Below are 18,873 nucleotides of genomic sequence, written 5' to 3'. Positions count from 1 at the left end.
GCTGCAAAGGTTATAGGCCTGGACGACATTTCAGTAATAGTACTGAAGTGATGTTTTCTCGTACTAGCCACATGCCTAGCCAAGCTGTTCCAGTACAGATGCAACACTGGCATTTATCTGACAATGTAGAAAACTGTTCAGGTATGCCCTGTCCACAAGAGACGAGGCATATCTAACCCAGCCAATTTCCAGCTCATCAGACTCCTCTAGTGTCAAAATGATTGAATATATCATAAATATTCCTTCAAATGGCATTAACTCAAGAATATCACCCTCTCTGATGCTGGGGAAATCATCTTCAGGCTTCATTACAAAGTTAGTACAAATATGAACAAAAGAACTGAACTCCAGAGATGAGGGGAGTGTGTGACTTCCCTTGACATCAAGGCAACTGTCAACCAAGTGTGCCAATAAGCATCCCTGACAAAACTGGAATCAATAAAATGGAGGGAAAACTCTCCAATGATTAGAGTCATACATAGCCAAACAAAGGAAGATAATTGTGGTTGTTGCAGGACATCACTGCAGGATTCCCACATGGCAGTGCCTCAGGCCCAGCCATCTTCAACTGCTTCAATAACTGTCCTTCCATCAGAAGGTCAAAAAAGTGAGGATGCTTGCTGCTGATTGAACAATGTTCAGCACTGATCTGAATCTCCTACCGTTAACATCCTCAGGGTCACCTTTGACCAGAAACTGAACTGGATCAGCTCTGCTCACATTGTGAATACAATGCAAATGATCTGGAGGAAGGTGTAGGTGGTCTGATCAGCAAGTTTGCTGATGACACTAAGTTGGTGGAGTAGCTGATAGTGAAGGGGACTGTCAGAAATTACAGCGGAATATAGATAGACTGGAGAGTTGGGCAGATAAATGGCAGATGGAGCTCAAACCAGGCAAATGCAAGGTGATGCATTTTGGAAGATCAAATTCAAGGGCGAACTATACAGTAAATGGAAAAGTCCTAGGGAAAATTGATGAACAGAGAGATCTGGGTGTTCAAGTCCATTGTTCCCTGAAGGTGACAACACAGGTCAATAGGGTGGTCAAGGTGGCATATGGCATGCTTTCCTTCATTGGGCGGGGTATTGAGTACAAGAGTTGGCAGGTCATGTTGCAGTTGTGTAGGACTTTGGTTCGCCCACATTTGGAGTACTGTGTAGAGTTCTGGTCGCCACATTACCAAAAGGATGTGGATGCTTTGGAGAGGGTGCAGAGGTGGCTCACCAGGATGTTGCCTGGTATGGAGGGTGCTAGCTGTGAAGAGAGGTTGAATTGATTAGGATTATTTTCATTAGAAAGACAGAGATTGAGGGGGGACCTGATTGAGGTCTACAAAATCATGAGGAGTATAGACATGGTGGATAGCAAAAAGCTTTTTCCCCCCCCAGATTGAGGGACTCAATTACTCGGGATCATGAGTTCAAAGTGTGAGGAGGAAAGTTTAAGGGAGATATGCATGGAAAGTTCTTTACACAGAGGGTGGTGGGCGCCTGAGACGTGTTGCCAGCGGAGGTGGTAGACGCAAACACGTTAGTGTCTTTTAAGATATATTTGGACAGGTACATGGATGGGCAGGCAGCAAATGGACACAGACCGTTAGAAAATAGATGACACGTTAGACAAAGGATCTTGATCGGCGCAGGCTTGGAGGGCCGAAGGGCCTGTTACTGTGCTGTAGGTTTCTTTGTTTGTTTACATTTCCCGAAAGTGCAGGTCAAAATCTGGGATTCTTCAGCAAGCAACTTCATTCTGACTTCTCGAAGCTTGTCCACAATCTAGAAGTCAGGAGTGCAATGGAATACTCTCTACTCGCCCAGATAGGTGGAGTTCCACCAACAATTATGGCGCCAGCTGATGACGACATTACTGGACAGGTCAGATGCTAGAGTGAAATTTGGCTTAACAGAGTTTGTGTGTTTCAGTTAATGCGGTGGTCAGTCACATAAGGCAGTAAGTTTCCTTAGTAACAGGAAAACAATTACCCAGAAAAAAGAAACAAACAGGCTAAATATTGAACACAATTAGGCAGATCTTAAAACACACAGTAAAACAAAGTTCCAATTTGTTTCTTAACGCCATTAATTCAGAACCATATAAAAATCACTCTTCTGGATTATACCCAAGTTTGATTTAACTAATTCTCCCCAGTTTTGTTCTGCAAACTGTGGAGTCTTCTTACATGAAAACTCTCAAAAGAGAGCTTGACTTCTTCAGCTTTTACAAACCTGCAGATTTCTAAGCAAGTACTCTTGGTCTGAAAGCTGCACCAACTGAATTTTTCAACCATTCCTTTAAGTGATCTGAAAACCTTTATGTCTGAGATAAAATATTACTGCTTCTGACCCCAGTCAGGTCTCTGCCAAACGGTCCTAAAAACTTGTAATTTCTGGTTTTCAAAACCAAAATCAATCCTTGATTGTTAAGAATAAAAACAAGCTAATGCCCTTCAAATGTTTACCATACTGTTTTAACCATTGTATAAACAATTTTCCATTAGCACTCATGGTGTTCCCTGCTCCCTAGATTAGGTTCTGGACTAATAACCTAATGTACTTTTCTTTTTGAGAAAGACTACTCACACAAGAAACCAACAGCCACAGTCACTACTTGAATTTCAAATTCTAAAATATTACACACAAGGACAAGCTAGGACAGCAGAGTTCACGAAAGGGGATCAAGGGAGATTGTAAGGAAGCAGGTGGAACAGCAAGGGAGCACACTCACTCCCATGAATGTGGGCACACATTGACCCTTCCTGCACAGGTTCAGAAGGACTGCTCTACCACAGTGACTACAGTCCTGCCAAGGCCTGTACCATTTGGAGTTTCATACTCAAAGCCCACTTGGAAGTTTTATTTGCCAGTGCTGCCACTGACTTGTTCCCAGATCCACCCAATATGCATTCTCTCTCTTACAATCCCCCTCAGGGCTAACATCACTTCCAACATAAAAGCCAAAAGACCTGCAGATACTGTAAATCAGGAACAAAAACAGAAGTTGCTGGAAAAGCTCAGCAGGTCTGGCAGCATCTGTGAAGGAGAAAAGAGAGTTAATGTTTTGGCCCAGGGACCCTTCCCAGTTCTGGTGAAGGGTCACCGGACCAGAAACATTAACTGTTTTCACCATCACCCCCAACATCCTGGCCTCAGTGAATGAAGAAACGCACATAGGTGTCTGCTCTTCCAATTAGGGGCCGTTGTTCTCGTGTTTGCTAATGATATTCTCACTAATGTGCCTATCAGCAAACGCTGAAGAGAAAAGGCCTCCATCTGACAGCATCGCCCTATGCAATGCTCCAAATACATGGATTGCAGGTCAAACAGGATGCCCTGCAACTGGCCCGTGGACTGCCTGTTAGACAAATCCAACCTAGAATGCAAGCCATTAAGTCCTGGGATTCATAAGGTTTTTGTCCCATAAGTTTCTCCAATGTTTTGTCTTAGTTGATACGTATTACCTTAAAATCAGTCCTATTAGCACCTGGACTACCCTGTTTCTGGTGTGGATTTTTATGTCTTCTATTGTGAAGACAGACATCATCCCCCACTGTCAAAAGCATAACAAGCTATTAAATTCTGACAAAAAAAAACACTTGCAGTTTAAATACAATTCTTCACCTACCTTTTTTGAGAGTGATGAGACATTCATACCAAATCTTTCAGCTCGCTCTCTCAATTTTTCAGCACTAATCTGAAAGTTAGAGTAAGCCTTCAGAATACTGGAGTAAAAACTTAATTCATTCTCTACGATACAGAGAGAGAAAGTTTCATTCATACACTACATTTAACATTCCAAGGTGCTTCACAAGTTATCAAAACAGAGGAAAAAAAATTGACACCAAGCAACACTGAATAAAATAGTGGCTTCCTGAAGCCAAGAGATAGGTTTAAAGAAACATTTTACAAAAGGGATTGGGGCAAAGAAGTTTAAAGAGCATTTCGGAACTATCCTGTTCCTGGTGTGTATTTTTGTCTCTTATGAAAGACAGACATCTTCCCCCACCCTCAAAAGCATAATAAGGTTTTAAATTCTACCCAGTGAAAAATACTTGCATTTTAAATACAGAATCTTTAGGCAAAGACAAAAAGCAGTGAATAATGGGACAATTCAAATTTAGAGGTGTGCAAGAGGCCAGAAGCAGAGTATTCTGAACATAATGTTACTCAGTTGTTGTTTTTAAAAGGAGTAGAAAATCTGACATTGTAACAAGTTAGAGAAGGGGAAGGGCGATGCCACGGAAGGATTTGAAAACTAACAAAACTCTAAGAGTTTGCCTGCTTGATTTAAAAAAAGCAGAATATATATCACTGAATATTGCATTAGATTCCATGTAAACTCATCCAAGCTTGGGAAAAAGAAGCTGCCAACAGCCATTCAAATTATGATCAGGCACTCAGGCAGAAGAGAGAATTCAGACGGCTTTTTTTAAAAAAAAAGAGAAACATACCGTACTTTTGATAGTCCCTGGAGTACCTGCATAGGAAAGAATAAAATTCGCTTTCAATCTGGTTACTAGTTTAAAAGTACCATAAGACCAAAAGACAAATATTGGAAATATGACTGTCACTTTTCACAAATATGTACAGCCTTTGGACTGATCACTTAGAACAAAACTATGCATTCTCTTGATCAACATGGGCATTGCTGGCTGGCTGGCCAGCATTTATTCTCCATCCCTAGCTGTCCTGGAGGAGGTGGTGAAGAGTTGCCTTCTTGAACCACTGCTGGCCATGGTTTGTAGATAGACATCATGCCCTAAAATATGGGAGTCCAAAATTTTGACTCAGTGACACTGAAGGAACGAAGATTACATTATCAAGCAAGGACGGTGAGTGGTTGGGAGGGGAACTCGGTGGTGCTGATGTGAACATCCTCACATCTGACCTTTAACGATGAAGGGAAGGCCATTGGTGAAGCAGCTGATGATGATGGTTGGGCGGAAGACATGACCCCAAGGAACACCTGCAGAAATGTCCTACACCTGAGATGAGTGACCTCCAATAACCACAACCATATTCTTTTTTTAGGTGTGACGCCAACCAGTAGAGATTTTTGCCTGAATCCCATTGACTCCAACTTTGCTAGGGCTCCCTGATGTCTCTCACACTGTCAAACTCTGCCTTGCTGGCAACTCTCATCCATGTCTGAATGTTATAATGAGGTCAGGAGCTAGGTGACCCTGACAGAACCCAAACTGAGTGCCAGCAAGCAGGTGCTGCTCAACAGCATTGTTGAGAATACCCTCCATCACTTTACTGATAATCAAGAGTAAACTGATGAAGCAGTGGTCAGCCAGGTTGGATTTGTCTTTTTTTTTTGTATACATACGTGACATACCAGGGCAATTTTCCCACACTGTTGGGTATATGTCAGTGTCGTAACTGTACTGGAGCTTGGCTAGAGGGGAGCGGCATGTTCTGGAGCACAAGCCTTCAGTATTATTGCTGGAATGTTGTCAGAGCCCATAGCCTTTGCACTATCCAATTGTTTTGGTGATATCATGTGGAGTGAATTGAATTGGCTGAAGAATAGTATGAGATGATGCTGGGGACCACTGCAGGAGGCCAAGTTGGATTATTCACTTGGCATTTCTGGCTGAAAGTTGCTGCGAATGCAGCAGTCTTATCTTTTGCACCAATGTGCTGGGCTCTTCCATCACAGAGGATGTTGTGGAGCCTCCTCCAGAGTTAATTGTCCACCATCATTCACAACTGAAAGTAGCAGGACTGCAGAGCTTTGATCTGATCCTTCGGTAGTGGGATTTCTTAGCTCTGTCCATCATTTGCAGCATCACTGACTGGCACGCAAGTAATCCTGTTTGGTAGCATCACCAGGTTAACATCTCATTTTCAGGTATGCCTGGTATTGATCCTGGCATGCCTTCCTGCATCTCCACTGAGCTAGAGTTGATCACCTGGCTTGATGATAAATGGTTGAGTGGGGGAATATGCCAGGTCACGAGGTTGCAGATTGTGCTAGAGCGTTATTCTGCTGCTGTTTGTGGCTCAGTGCCTCATGGCTGCCCAGTCGAGCAGCTCGATCTGTTCCAAGTCTGTCCCATTTAGCATGGTGATAGCATGACACAACCCAGTGGAGGGTATTCTCAACATAAAGGCAGGGCTTCTTCTCTACAAGGGCTGTGCGGTGGTCACTCTTATTAATGCTATCATGGACAGATGTATCTGCAGTTGGCAGATTGGGGAGGATGAAGTCAGGTTCATTTTTCCCTTGTTAGCTACCAGCTATTTCCTTTAGGATCTTGATCAGTAGTGCTGCCATTGAGATCCTCCAACTAGAGTACATTTTGCATCCTTGCCAGCCTCGGTGGTTCCACCAAGAGTCGTTCAACACAAATGAGTACTGAGACATTGTCTATCCACCACCCATCTTTCTTGGTGCTGGACTGAACTCCAAAGAGTTCAATCAGCTTCCTTTCAACATTGATTTCAAGTGACTTTAAATTTTGCTGGGGCATCTAGTAGTCCCATCTAGTCACATGCTGCACAATATCAAGTGCAGTTACTCTCACTGTATCTCTTCAATGTGGCTTTTCCATCTATGCTTGGGTCAAGGCTGCAACGAAGTCAAAGTTGATTGGCTTTTACAGAACCCAAATGAATAGAAGACTCTTAAACCATGCAGCGCAAGACTATTAAACACCTTCACCACTAAGATGATTTGAAAACAGATGAAGTGCAGTGGTAACAGTATTAATTCAAGTACAGCCATTAGGAAATAGGCAAACACCTTCCAATTCAGATTTACGTTCACTACAAATACTAACATACAGTCTGTGCTGAGCACTGCCCGCTGTGGTGTAGCCAAGGCCAAGAACTCAGTGCATAGAGGCAGTCAGACAGACATATTTATTGTTAAAAGAGGGAGAGAGAGAGAGAAACTCAAGAGCAACATTTTCAAAAGATCAAACTGAAATACCTCTTGCAGGTTACTATTTTATCATCAACATTTGTAACAATAACCTGGCTTTTGATCAAAGGAATGAGGGACTAGTGGGTGGCAGTTGTTATGGGGAAATCAAGCACAGTAAACAAACAGTCTAACAGCAGGTTTTTAGAAGTGTTACTTATTTTTGAAGATAGACAGGAAAGGAGATCCATTAGAAAGGGGAATTGCTCCAGATGTACAGGTACAGCAAATTTAGTGTACATATTTACAGCACTGATCATACAACGTGGTGGAATACACAGATGCATGGGTTAAGATGATATTTTGTTTTCTGGCTCAATCGAGATCCTTTCAAACTCATCTATAATATTAGGAACAAATGTTGGATCAAACACCGCTACGACTTTTTTCTTACCTTTTGTTGCAACAGGCAAACCAAACCTATTTTGGAAAGAATAGATTATTAGACTCTCTAAAATTCTATGTAAAACTATAACAACAGCACTGTGGTATAGACCACCGTGAACCTTAGATTCAGCTTTATTCAAGACGGATTAAAGACATTTTTTTAAAAAATGTAGCTGATTAGTGAATCAATACTGCCATCATCTGGACAGTATTAGTATAGATACTTAAAACAAAAGTGGTGAAGAGAAAGAATGAATGAATCTTAGAATTGACTAGTGGTCACCAGCACTGTTTTTCCCTTCACAGCCAACTGAAGATTTAAGAAAACTAAGAATAACAGTTGCACAAGTTTGAGAACAAAACACAAGATTGCCCAGGATAGAAACACTAGATGCATGCTTCAGCAGTTTGACACCTTTGACAAATAAAGCTCAGCTACCTGTGAACAGATCTCAATTTTGGATTGATTTGCTGACAGATTATTGTTAGAGCAGTGAACTACATGGTTGCAACACTTTGCAGCAGAAAAAGACAGCACTGCACACAACTGCAGTTCACCCACACCTAAACTTTGGAAACTGCTTACTTCCTCTGCTATTTTCCTTCCCCTCAGTAGAGGGGAAATCAAGTTTGCATCAAAAGTATCATTATGTACAACTTCCAGCAGCTACTACAGTGCATTCAGGAGCTGGTTTGCACCTCTCTCAGATTTAAGACAAAGAGACACTCAAGCCTACTTGACCTTGGTTAACCTGCGACTAAACCTCATTTCGGTCCCACATTTCTAATTCTTGCAGTTAACAAAAACCTCAGGCTTCAAATGGATTGATCTTGCATCAATTTCTGTTTGCAAAAGAATTCTAACCTTCTACCACTCAGTGGAGGAGTGAAATGTGGAAGCACTTCTAAAGATTAACTCCAATTTTTAAGACTACCCCCAGTGTCCTAGACTTCCCAATCAGTGGAATTAGCAAAAAAAATACTCTGCTCAAAGTTCAATCGAATTGACCCACAATCATCTACCATTTCAAGGATCACAAAACTTAGTTTGAGTAAACTCTCCCTGCAATTTCACACAACGTGCACGCATTGCTCTGGTAAACTTATAATGCAGTCCTTCCAAGGACAATACAATATATACTCAAAGTGGAGACAAGTGAACTGCTACAATAATGTAATTATCTACCTGTGCTTTTTTAAAATTAAAAAGCAATTTACCAAAATTAACTTTTTGTTGGCTACAGTGGAAGGTCATGTTGGTATTTAGGAATCAGTCTGTTTGAAGGAGAGGGCATTAAAAGGGACACAGAAACAATACACGCATTTGATTAGGTTTATCTTTCAGCTGAAAGACCAAACACTAAAGACTGGTTAGGCAAACTGGCCTGTTTCTATGTTTTAGCTTCTATATAATAGCTTCCAACACCATGATCACTGCACTATAAATTTGTATCAACATGCACAGCATGACAATTCAACCCTGTTTGCCTGAAAATTGCATCACCTGGCAAATGAAATTCACACTGCAAGAAGATTGAATTTGAAGTATGACAGCAGGTTTACACTGTCATTTCCAGGCCTCTTTTGTTCAGTAACTTACCGTGCAGCACGAGCAGCTTTCTTACTCTCCGCTGTCCCAGGTACATTAAACCGCTCTGCTCTTTTCTTTAGCCTCTGGAGAGGAATGAGCAGAAAAGAATGGACATCAAATTCAACAAGCTATTTTACTAAATCTCTCAACCTCAAGTAGCAATCAGGCAGTCACATAAAATTCCCAATGGCAGTCGGTGCACATGACATAGTGCAAGGCATACAACTACATCCCAGTCTTGACCTTAGTTGGTTATACGAAGTTAAACACTTTAGCAAAGCAGTGAAAGAAGCATCATACCCAAGTGCCAGGAAGTAGCCCAATAAGAGTCATTAACCTCACAAGGTGGGATAAGAGACAAGTAGAATAATCCTCAAAGACCATGATTATTTAATTTAAAAAAAACTCAGAACAGAATGATTGGGTTAAAGGTGGTTAATATCTTTTTTTTCCCCTTCTCATTCACCTTCATCATTTTGAAAACTTTTTCTCTTCTCCATAGGCTTCTGCACCATACTCTTGGTCAGATAATCTTGTATCAGCAAGGCTGTTAAAATTTTGTCTGGAGAACACCAGTCACAATCTTGTTTTCCTTTCTTGAGACAAGCAAATACTGTAGTTCATTCTGTATTGTACTACTCCTGTAGCAACAGCTAAAAGTATTTTCATGCTGCTATGATTTGAAAGAGTGGAACTTTGCTGGCCATTTGATGCCAACTTTCCACATTTTTTCACCATCATCCCACTGCATTGACTGTTAGTCAAGTGTATGTTTACAAACCTTGCAGAGCCCACAAAAGCAAGCTCCTCAGAAGTAAAAGATGACATAGCTAACTGCACAGTAAAGCTTTTTAAACAGCATTTAAAATATGTTTGGTTCACAGTGTAAAAGTACCTTAATACTGAGCACAAAGCCACATCTTAACTTTCCATAGCACAGGGGTGGCACAGTGGTTAGCACTGCTACCTCAGTGCCAGGGGCCTAGGCTCGGTTCCACCTTCAGGCGATTCTGTGGAGTTTGCACATTCTCCATGTTTCCTCTAGGCGCTCCGATTTCCTTTGGATTAGCCATGCTAAATTGCCCAGCGTGTCCAAGGACATTTGGATAGTCAAATGAGTAAGAAAGGTTTGAAGGGATATGGGCTAAGCACAGACATGTGGAGCTAATTTATAGTTTGGGAATGTGGTTTCGTCATGGACTCCTTGGACTGAAAAGTTTGCTCCCGTGCTACATGACTATGACTACTACACGTATCTTCAAACGGTGCTAAATGGCTTTTCCCAAGATTGTTATCAATGATCAACAAATCATAACTATGTGCATTTCTTTATTCTCAAACTGACGACTGGTCTCAATACATAACATCATATTCCTTAAAACCTAGTGATCTGGCCAAATGTTTTATCATGTTTCATTGAATGATTTCAATTTGATTTTCATTTTAATATTTTAAATTCAGCCATTAACATGGGAGTACCAAGCAGAACAGTTGCTGCCAACGTCACTTTACGGAGAGGCTGTGATATTCTTCCCATCACCGATACTAACTGAAACGTTTTCAGAAGAGTAGAATGCCAAGGTCCCATTTGTACAATTCACACAGCTCAGCATTTAAAAAACTGACAAACATTTCTCTAATCCTGGATTCAGGTTTCATTGCATCTGAGGAATATAAAATTATACACAAAGACAGGAAAATAAAAGAGCAGTGGTGAAGAGTAATTTTTCAGACTGGAGGGAAGCATGCAGTGATGCTCTCCTAAGGGTGGTATTCAGACCACTGTTTTCATATTGAATAACCTAACCTTGGATACACAGGGTCTAAATTTCAAAGTTTACAGAGGTTACAAAATGCAAAAGCATAATGAGCAATATCAAGACTGATAAAATAAAAAAAATTAACTTTTTATCAGCTATGAAAATGTCAATTTTGCTATGAAAAGTAAGGTCATGAACGAATCAATTTTCAGAAATGTGGAAAGAGACCTCGGGGCCATTGATACACAAATCTGCTATGGTGGCAGGACAGGCCAAGCAAAGATGGAAGTTAAAACAAAAATTTCAGAAAGCTTCTCGTAATTGATTTCAGGACAGTACATACACCCAAGACCACTGTATTTACATGAATGACCAGCATCACCACTTGAATTGAACAAAGTTAACACTCAAACTAGGATAACCAACTCGGTATTCTTTACTTCAGTTTTACATTTGGCAGTAAGAGCTACTGGTGGAAACCCAAGTTAGCCACTACTTTAAAAAGGTCAGAATAGCTGTGCGCATTCATCTGCAATACGTTACATATCACAATCCAACAGGTTTTTAAAATAAATTTTGCTTACTTGTACTGAGTTAATTGGGAACAGCAGAATTGACCAGGGACAAACCAGGCAATGTATTAACAGGAATTCAGTGCAACGGCCCACCATCACAACCCAATGCTGCCGCTCCGCAGCCTTTGGCGCCGTGCCACTGCCCGCTGCCGCTACTGCGCACACCACAGCCTTTGGCGCCGTGCCAGTGCCCGCTGCCGCTACTGCGCACACCACAGCCTTTGGCGCCGTGCCAGTGCCCGCTGCCGCTACTGCGCACACCACAGCCTTTGGCGCCGTGCCAGTGCCCGCTGCCGCTACTGCGCACACCACAGCCTTTGGCGCCGTGCCAGTGCCCGCTGCCGCTACTGCGCACGCCACAGCCCGCCGCCGCTACTGCACACGCCACAGCCCGCCGCCGCTACTGCACCGCTCCACAGCCTTTAGCGCCGCGCTGCTACTGCGCCACTCTGCAGCCTTTGGCGCTGCGCCACAGCCCACTGCAGCCTTTGGCATCGCGACACAGCCCACTGCTGCTGCGCTGCAGCCTTTGGCATAAAGACAGCCTGTAGTTGTAAGCCAGCTTTTAGCACTGCAACAATCCAGTGGCTGCCAGATTTGCGCACTTTAACACTCTGTTGTCACTGGAGGTGAGCTCTTAAGACAGGGTCTGCACTGCTGGCAGCTTGCTTTTAGGGCCGCCAGTCTACTATCAGTGCTGCCCAACTTGCAGCATTCCAACAGCCTGTCATAGGTGGCTGAAATTCAGTGCTCTAACAATCACACTGGTGAGCAGATTATATCCTTTTTATATCCCACAGCCAGTGAGTATACCTTTTATTTAAACTTTAATAACTTAAACCAACAAAACAAATTTAAATAGAATGGATTTTACATGTACCACATAATTAGTGTGGGCAGGGACCCAGTTACAGTATGTGTTCGAGACAGAACTGCAGTTATGCTGAGGTTTTTCCAACTGGTCTAGGCCCAAAACGTCAGCTTTCCTGCTTGGCCTGCTGTGTTGATGCAGCTCTACACCTTGTATCACTGACGTTATGCTGACCAGTTGTCACATAAACAGCAAGGCCAGAAGTTCCTGACCACTTGAAACAACCCAGACTGTTTTGGTTACATTAGCCTTTACATGTAACAGGTAAATCACATTAACAGTCTCCACAGCTTATAGTAGGCATGGTCATCAGCATTAACCACGCTAAACTTTCAGAGTTGCATGATCTACTGACAAAAAAAGGAGACGACTGAAAAAAAGGCAAAATGCATTATAGCGCAAGAGTTATCAGGATTAGTTACATCATTCAATTAATGATTTTCACTCATTGCAGAATACAAAATGTGTGGGGAATCCTGCATGCCAACTCAATATATAAAAATTTTAATCATCTTTAACAGATGATGTTGAGTTATATATCAGTTAAGCTTTAGTTGCCGCCAGGTGTCTAAAGAGCACCAGAACTTTAAGTTTGTTTATAAAAATGATCATTGGCATAAAATATTAGATGAGTAATTTTGCTAACAAAAAAAGGCGGATACTCACCTCACTTTCTGTCATTGGTGCCATTATTTTAACCAACTTCTTTGCTGCAACTCTGAAAAAGAAATACTTTCAGAATTTATGATGGATTGAGCTGAATATCTTAAGCTCAGCTTAAACTGTTTACCATTAAAAAATTGGTCTTAGGGTACAGGAGGATATTGACACATTGGTCAGATGGGCAAATAAGGGGCAAACGTTCTTTAACCTCAAAGAGTATGAGGTAATGTATTCTGGAAAAAGTAACAAGACAAGGGGAACACAATGAATGGCAGGACTCTAGGAAGCTCGGAGGAACGGAGGGATCTTGGGGTGCTTGACCACAGATCCCTGAAGAAGGCAGAACAAGTTAATCAGCCAGTTAAGGCATAAGGGATGCTTGCCATTATCAGTCAAGGTATAGATATATAATCTATGTAAGCATGTAATTTTATGTACAATTCTGGTCACATTGTAGGAAGGACACGATTGCACTGAAGGGGTGCAAAGGAGATTCACCAGGATGCTGCCCAGGACTGAATATTTCAGCTAAAATAGGCTAAAACAGCAAAGGGGCAATAACACCCAAGTGTGAGAAAATGGGACAAGCATAGTGTACTTTTTGGCAATGCAGACTCAATGGGCTGAAAGGCTTCTTCTGTATGATTCTATGAATTTTGATTAAGAAACCAAAAACACTCGCACTCTGCTTAAAAATTACACTCAAAGATAGTGGGAGTCGAGGAAAAGCAAATCACTGTCACATAGAAGACTGAGTTTAGAAATCCACATGAGACCCTAAGTTGAGCCTGACAAAGCTTCAAGAGGCTACCTGAACCGACAGATCATATAAGGGAGTATTTTTGTTAGACAGCAAGAAAACAAGCAATTCCACTAACTATTTTCAACAGTGGGAAACCTTGTGGACAACTAGCAAAGCTCAGGTCACCTTGCACTGACTAGGGAGGCAGCATTTTAAACCAAAGTACAAACCAAGTTGGGTGGGGGGTGTGGGGAAGAGGGCAGCCAAAGAGAAAATAAATGAATATTGATGGACTAAGCTCATCATTACAACTTTAGACATCAAATGCTCAATGATTAACCCAAGCATAGAAGATTACATTGGTGGGGCTCATTGCCATTGCACAATGACCCTATCTCTAAACCAGGAGGGCCAGGTTCAAGTCCAATTTGTTCCAGAGGTGCAGAATAACATCTCTGAACAAGTTTACAAAAAAAAACAAAACAAAACAAAAACACATTGTACCAGATGCAGGTTGGCAGTTCAATTCATGATACCACAGACATTCTAATCACTTTGGCGCAGCATGAGTACAGATACTTCCAACATGACAAAAATACATTGTTAATCAAACTCTTGCACAAAAGTATTTCATTGGTGATGTACGGTATAGAATCTAAAAGTTAAGAACCTTGGTTAAAATACACGCCGAACTTTTCTTAGTTTGTGGATGAAACAACAAAAATAGTACTTATGGACTATGTGCCTGCACCACAGTACTTCTCTGAAAATAGAAAGTAAGATTCAGTGCAAAACCATTTAAACTGGAATTGTTTGATATTTACTCTTCAGGTTCTTTAATAGCAACAGTTTGACTCTGAACATCAGGCTCGACCTTCTGCTGCTGTTGCTCCTCCTCCTGCGTACAAAATAAGAAACATTAATGCTCTCAAAAAGGCAGTAGCTATACTTTTGACAAAACTGAAAATTAATATATCTTACCCTCAGGAATTTGCTAAAATGCATAAGTTTTGGTTTTCTCTGCAGCTCTGGCACTGATCCCAACAGGAGTAGGCCATAAATCACTTACAGCTTGCTCAGTCATTCATGAGATCATACCCTATCTCAAGTATACATGCCCAATCTCCATATGTCTTGATTCCCAAAAGCAGAGTGGCTCAGTGGTTAGAACTGCTTCCGCACAGTGCCAGGGATACTTGTTCAATTCCAGCCTAGGGCGACTGCCTGTGTGGAGTTTGCACATTTTCTCTGCGTCTGCGTGGGTTTCCTCCCACAGTCCAAAGATGCGCAGGTTAGGATGGATTGGCCATGCTAAAAATTGCTCATAGCATGCAGGGTAGATGGATTAGCCTTATGAAATTCAGGGTTACAGGGAAGGGGAATGGGTCTGGCGGGGATGCTCTTCAGAGAATCGGTGGAGACCCAATGGCTTGCTTTCACAATGTAGGGATTCTACAATTCAGTAACAAATGCAGTCTTGAATATACTCAATGGCTGAGCACACTGGGACAGAGTATTCAATCTTGGGAGCAAGGGGTTTTTTTCTCCCTCTCCGCCACCTTAGATCCAAGTGACCAACCCCTTAACCTAAAGCTATAACTCTTGCATCTAGACTCTTCAGCCAGAAGAAAACTTTTCAACATCTATCCTGTTTCAGCCACTCTGAATTTCACACATTTCAAAAACATACTAAGAAAATTACAAACTTTGTACGGAAGAAACTAAAACAGACGGCACAGCATATGAAACTTCCAACGGGGCATTAAAGAAATATCATGTTACTCATCTTTACTACAAGAGCTGTCAGAAAAGAATGAATCTCAGAACTGAGTTACTGTTGGCCAAGAAAACAGGCATCGACAAACACAGTAAAAATTTCAAATGATAATGTCATAAAATTCCAGACAGTTAAATGCAAAGAAATTACCTCAGTATCTTCTGCTAAAACATCTTCTTCATTCACTTCTTCCTCAGCTGCAAAAGAAATACAAGTTGACTGACGCTGGATCTAGACAAGATTGGAACTACAAACAAGTGCGAGGACTTGGATTTAAACAAAGACATATATTGATGTGTCAGATAGTTTCATAAAGGCCCTGTTTAGTAAGATACTGGAACAGTGGCAAAAGGTAGAAGGAAATGCAGTACAAGACAGACAAACAAAAAAAAAAGAAATTCCCCTCCAAAGGGGTTCAAAAAGTGCTTTGCACATCAAAAGCCCCCTATTTCCACCCCCCCCCCCCCCCCCACCCCACACACAGACACCATTTCTTCTAAGTACAGAAAGTGACAACATTAGGCAAGTACACTGTAACCCTTCGGAGAACGTGGGCTGACATGTAGTTTATCACTGGCCACCTGCTGGACCAGATTCCCTCCCAGTCAAGGCACTGACAGTGGTTACACTACTATCTCTCCCCAAGTACCCACATGATTAACCTTGGCAAAGCATTCAAACAAAGGGAGGCATTGTAGCCTAGCCCAATCCTTTCCTAATTCAACATTCATACACATGTACAATGAACACTCAAGAAGAGATTACTTTTCTCTTACCCCACAGATACTGAAGACAATTGCATCTAAAGGACCCCACACCCAAAAGGCTAGCATCTTTGGACAGAAATGTCTTCTGACCTCAAGTGCTCCCAATATTTTCAGATTTGCTGCAATTCCCCAACATCAAAACTTGATTTAAACAGCAACAGAGTTGGACTAATTCTAACTTTTGTCTAGCTTGCTGCTTTCAAGGAAGCAAAGTCTAGTAAATCACTAGCAAAAAAGTAAAAACAGCCCCACTAAATGAATGAGAGATAATGGGAACTGCAGATGCTGGAGAATCCAAGATAACAAAGTGTGGAGCTGGATGCACACAGCAGGCCGAGCAGCATCTTAGGAGCACAAAAGCTGACGTTTTGGACCTAGACTCTTCCGTCAGCTTTTGCGCTCCTAAGATGCTGCTCGGCCGCTGTGTGCATCCAGCCCACACTTTGTTGTCCACTAAATGAATGGGTAGTCTTCTTTTGAGGATTAATATGATTCTAACTCAAGATTACAACCAAAATAATTAAATCGAACAAATGTTTGTGTGGCAGCTTCAATGGTTTGTTTTAAAAGCAAAACACAAACGGAGGACCCAATTACATTTATGCATAGATTCTGCAGACTATGTTTCCTGATTAAAGAAGCTTATTCTGCCAGCAAGTACTTTGAATGTTTAAGTATGCACTCAAGGACTTTTATGATTGAGAGATTACCTGATGGTTGATTAGAATAGCTGTTCAGGTTTATCACCAGAGTCACAGATACACAGCATGGAAACAGACCCTTTGGTCCAATTTGTCTACACCAACCAGATATCCTACATAAGAGATAATGGGAACTGCAAATGCTGGAGAATCCAAGATAATAAAGCGTGAAGCTGGATGAACACAGCACAGCTGCTTGGCCTGCTGTGTTCATCCAGCTTCACACTTTGATATCCTACATAAGTCTGGTCTCATTCGCCAACATTTGACCCATATCCCTCCAAACCCTTCATAATCATATATACATCCCGATGCTTTTTAAGTGTTGTCTCAGCCTCAACCACTTCTTCTGGCAGCTCATTTCATTCACACATTACCCTCTTCATGGAAAAGTTGCCCCTCAGGTCCCTTTTAAAGCCTTCCTCCTCTCACCTTAAACCTATGTCCCTCTAGTTTTAGACTTCGCCCACCCCAGGAAAGAGACCTTGGCTACTTACCCTATCCATGCCCCTCACAATTTTATAAAGAACAGCCCTCAAGCTCAGACAATCCAGGGAAAAACAGTCCCAGTTATTCAGCCTCTCCCTGTAGCTCAAACCCTCCAACCCTGGCAACATCCTCGTAAATCTTTTCTAAACCCTTTCTAGTTTCACAACATCCTGCGTGTCAGAGGGAGACCAGAAGTATGCAATACTCCAACGCCCTGTAGAGCCTCAACATGATCACCCAACTCCTATACTCAATGCACTGACCAATGAAAGCAAGCATACCAAATGTCTTCTTCACTATTCTATCTACCCGTGACTCCACTTTCAACTATGAACCTGCACCCCAACATCTTTGTTCAGCAACACTCCCCAGGACCTTACCATTAAGTGCACAAGTCCTGCCCTGATGTGCCTTTCTGAAATGCAGCACCTCACATTTATCTAAATTAAAGCCATCTGCCATTCCGCGGCCCACCAGATCACGTTGTACTGAGGTAACCTTCTTTGCTGTCCACTACACCTTGAATTTTAGTTCATCTGCAAACACACTAACGGTACTTTGTATGTTCACATCCAAATTATTTGTATAAATGACAAAAAATAGTTGATCCAGCACCAATCCTTGGGTGACACACCGCTGGTTACAGGTCTCCAGTCTGAAATGCAAGCTCCACCACCATCATCTTCTACCTTTGAGCTAGTTCTCTATCCAAATAGAGTTCTCCCTGTATTCCATGTGATCTAACCTTGCTAACCAGCCTACCATATGGAACTTTGTCGAATGCCTTACTAAGTCCATGTAGAACACATCCACTACTCTGGCCTCATCAATCCTTTGTTACTTCTTCAAAAAACTTAAGTCAAGCTAGTGAGACATGATTTCCCAAGCACAAAGCCATGTTGACCATTTCTGATCAATCTTTGCCTAAGTACATGTAAGTCCTGGCCCTCAAGATGCCCTCCAACAACTTGCCTAACACCAGTGTCAGACTCACTGGTCTATAGTTCCCTGGCTTTTTCTCACCACTTTTCTTAAATAGTGGCACAACACTAGCTACCCTCCAGTATTCCAAAACCACACCTGTAGCTATCGATAATATGATTATCACAGCAAGGGTCCTAATAATCTCTTTCTGGAAGCCTGGTTCTCAACATTGCACTCCATTAACAAATACAGAAATAGACCCCATATACAGATCACCGCTAACAAACACAAAAATGGAAGAGACAACACCCACTATACGAAAGGGTCGTATAAATTTGGAGCAGAGCAGAACACCAACACTTCAATTAGAGGTTGCATTGATGATGTTGCCTAGAATGGTAATGAAACGTTTGAACACCATGAAACATCCGGTTCAGTAAGCTAACAACTGAATCTCTTCCCTAGCTTCCAGAGTTCTAGGGTACAACTGATCAGGTCCTGGGGATTTATCTACTTTTGTTTTAAGACGCTCAGCACCACCTCCTCTATAATATGGATATTCTTCAAGACGTAGATATTTATTTCCCCACACACTATGTCTTCCACATCCCACTCCACAGTAAACATCGATGCAAAATACTCGTTTAGTGTCTCCCCCACCTCCCGCGGTTACACACGTAATCGCCTTGCTGATCT

At 41.9% G+C, this 18,873-nt stretch overlaps 1 protein-coding gene across 1 annotated transcript in view; it reads right to left on the bottom strand.

Annotated features, from left to right (window-relative positions):
- The window catches only part of sarnp (SAP domain containing ribonucleoprotein), a 30,664-nt gene that overhangs the window by 7,700 nt on the left and 4,091 nt on the right, over positions 1 to 18,873 (bottom strand). Inside the window, exons 3-9 of the mRNA XM_048523643.2 lie at positions 15,447 to 15,493; positions 14,344 to 14,417; positions 12,781 to 12,832; positions 8,918 to 8,991; positions 7,325 to 7,350; positions 4,451 to 4,476; positions 3,625 to 3,693 (exon numbers count right to left, since the gene is read on the bottom strand). Coding sequence (XP_048379600.1) covers positions 3,625 to 3,693; positions 4,451 to 4,476; positions 7,325 to 7,350; positions 8,918 to 8,991; positions 12,781 to 12,832; positions 14,344 to 14,417; positions 15,447 to 15,493 — 368 coding nt within the window. The remainder of the gene's footprint in view (positions 1 to 3,624; positions 3,694 to 4,450; positions 4,477 to 7,324; positions 7,351 to 8,917; positions 8,992 to 12,780; positions 12,833 to 14,343; positions 14,418 to 15,446; positions 15,494 to 18,873) is intronic.

Source organism: Stegostoma tigrinum, chromosome X (genome assembly GCF_030684315.1).
Source record: "Stegostoma tigrinum isolate sSteTig4 chromosome X, sSteTig4.hap1, whole genome shotgun sequence".
NCBI classification, from domain to species: domain Eukaryota; kingdom Metazoa; phylum Chordata; class Chondrichthyes; order Orectolobiformes; family Stegostomatidae; genus Stegostoma; species Stegostoma tigrinum.
The sequence above is the reverse complement of the archived record's forward strand: the minus strand, read 5'-3'. Positions and strand labels throughout refer to the sequence as shown.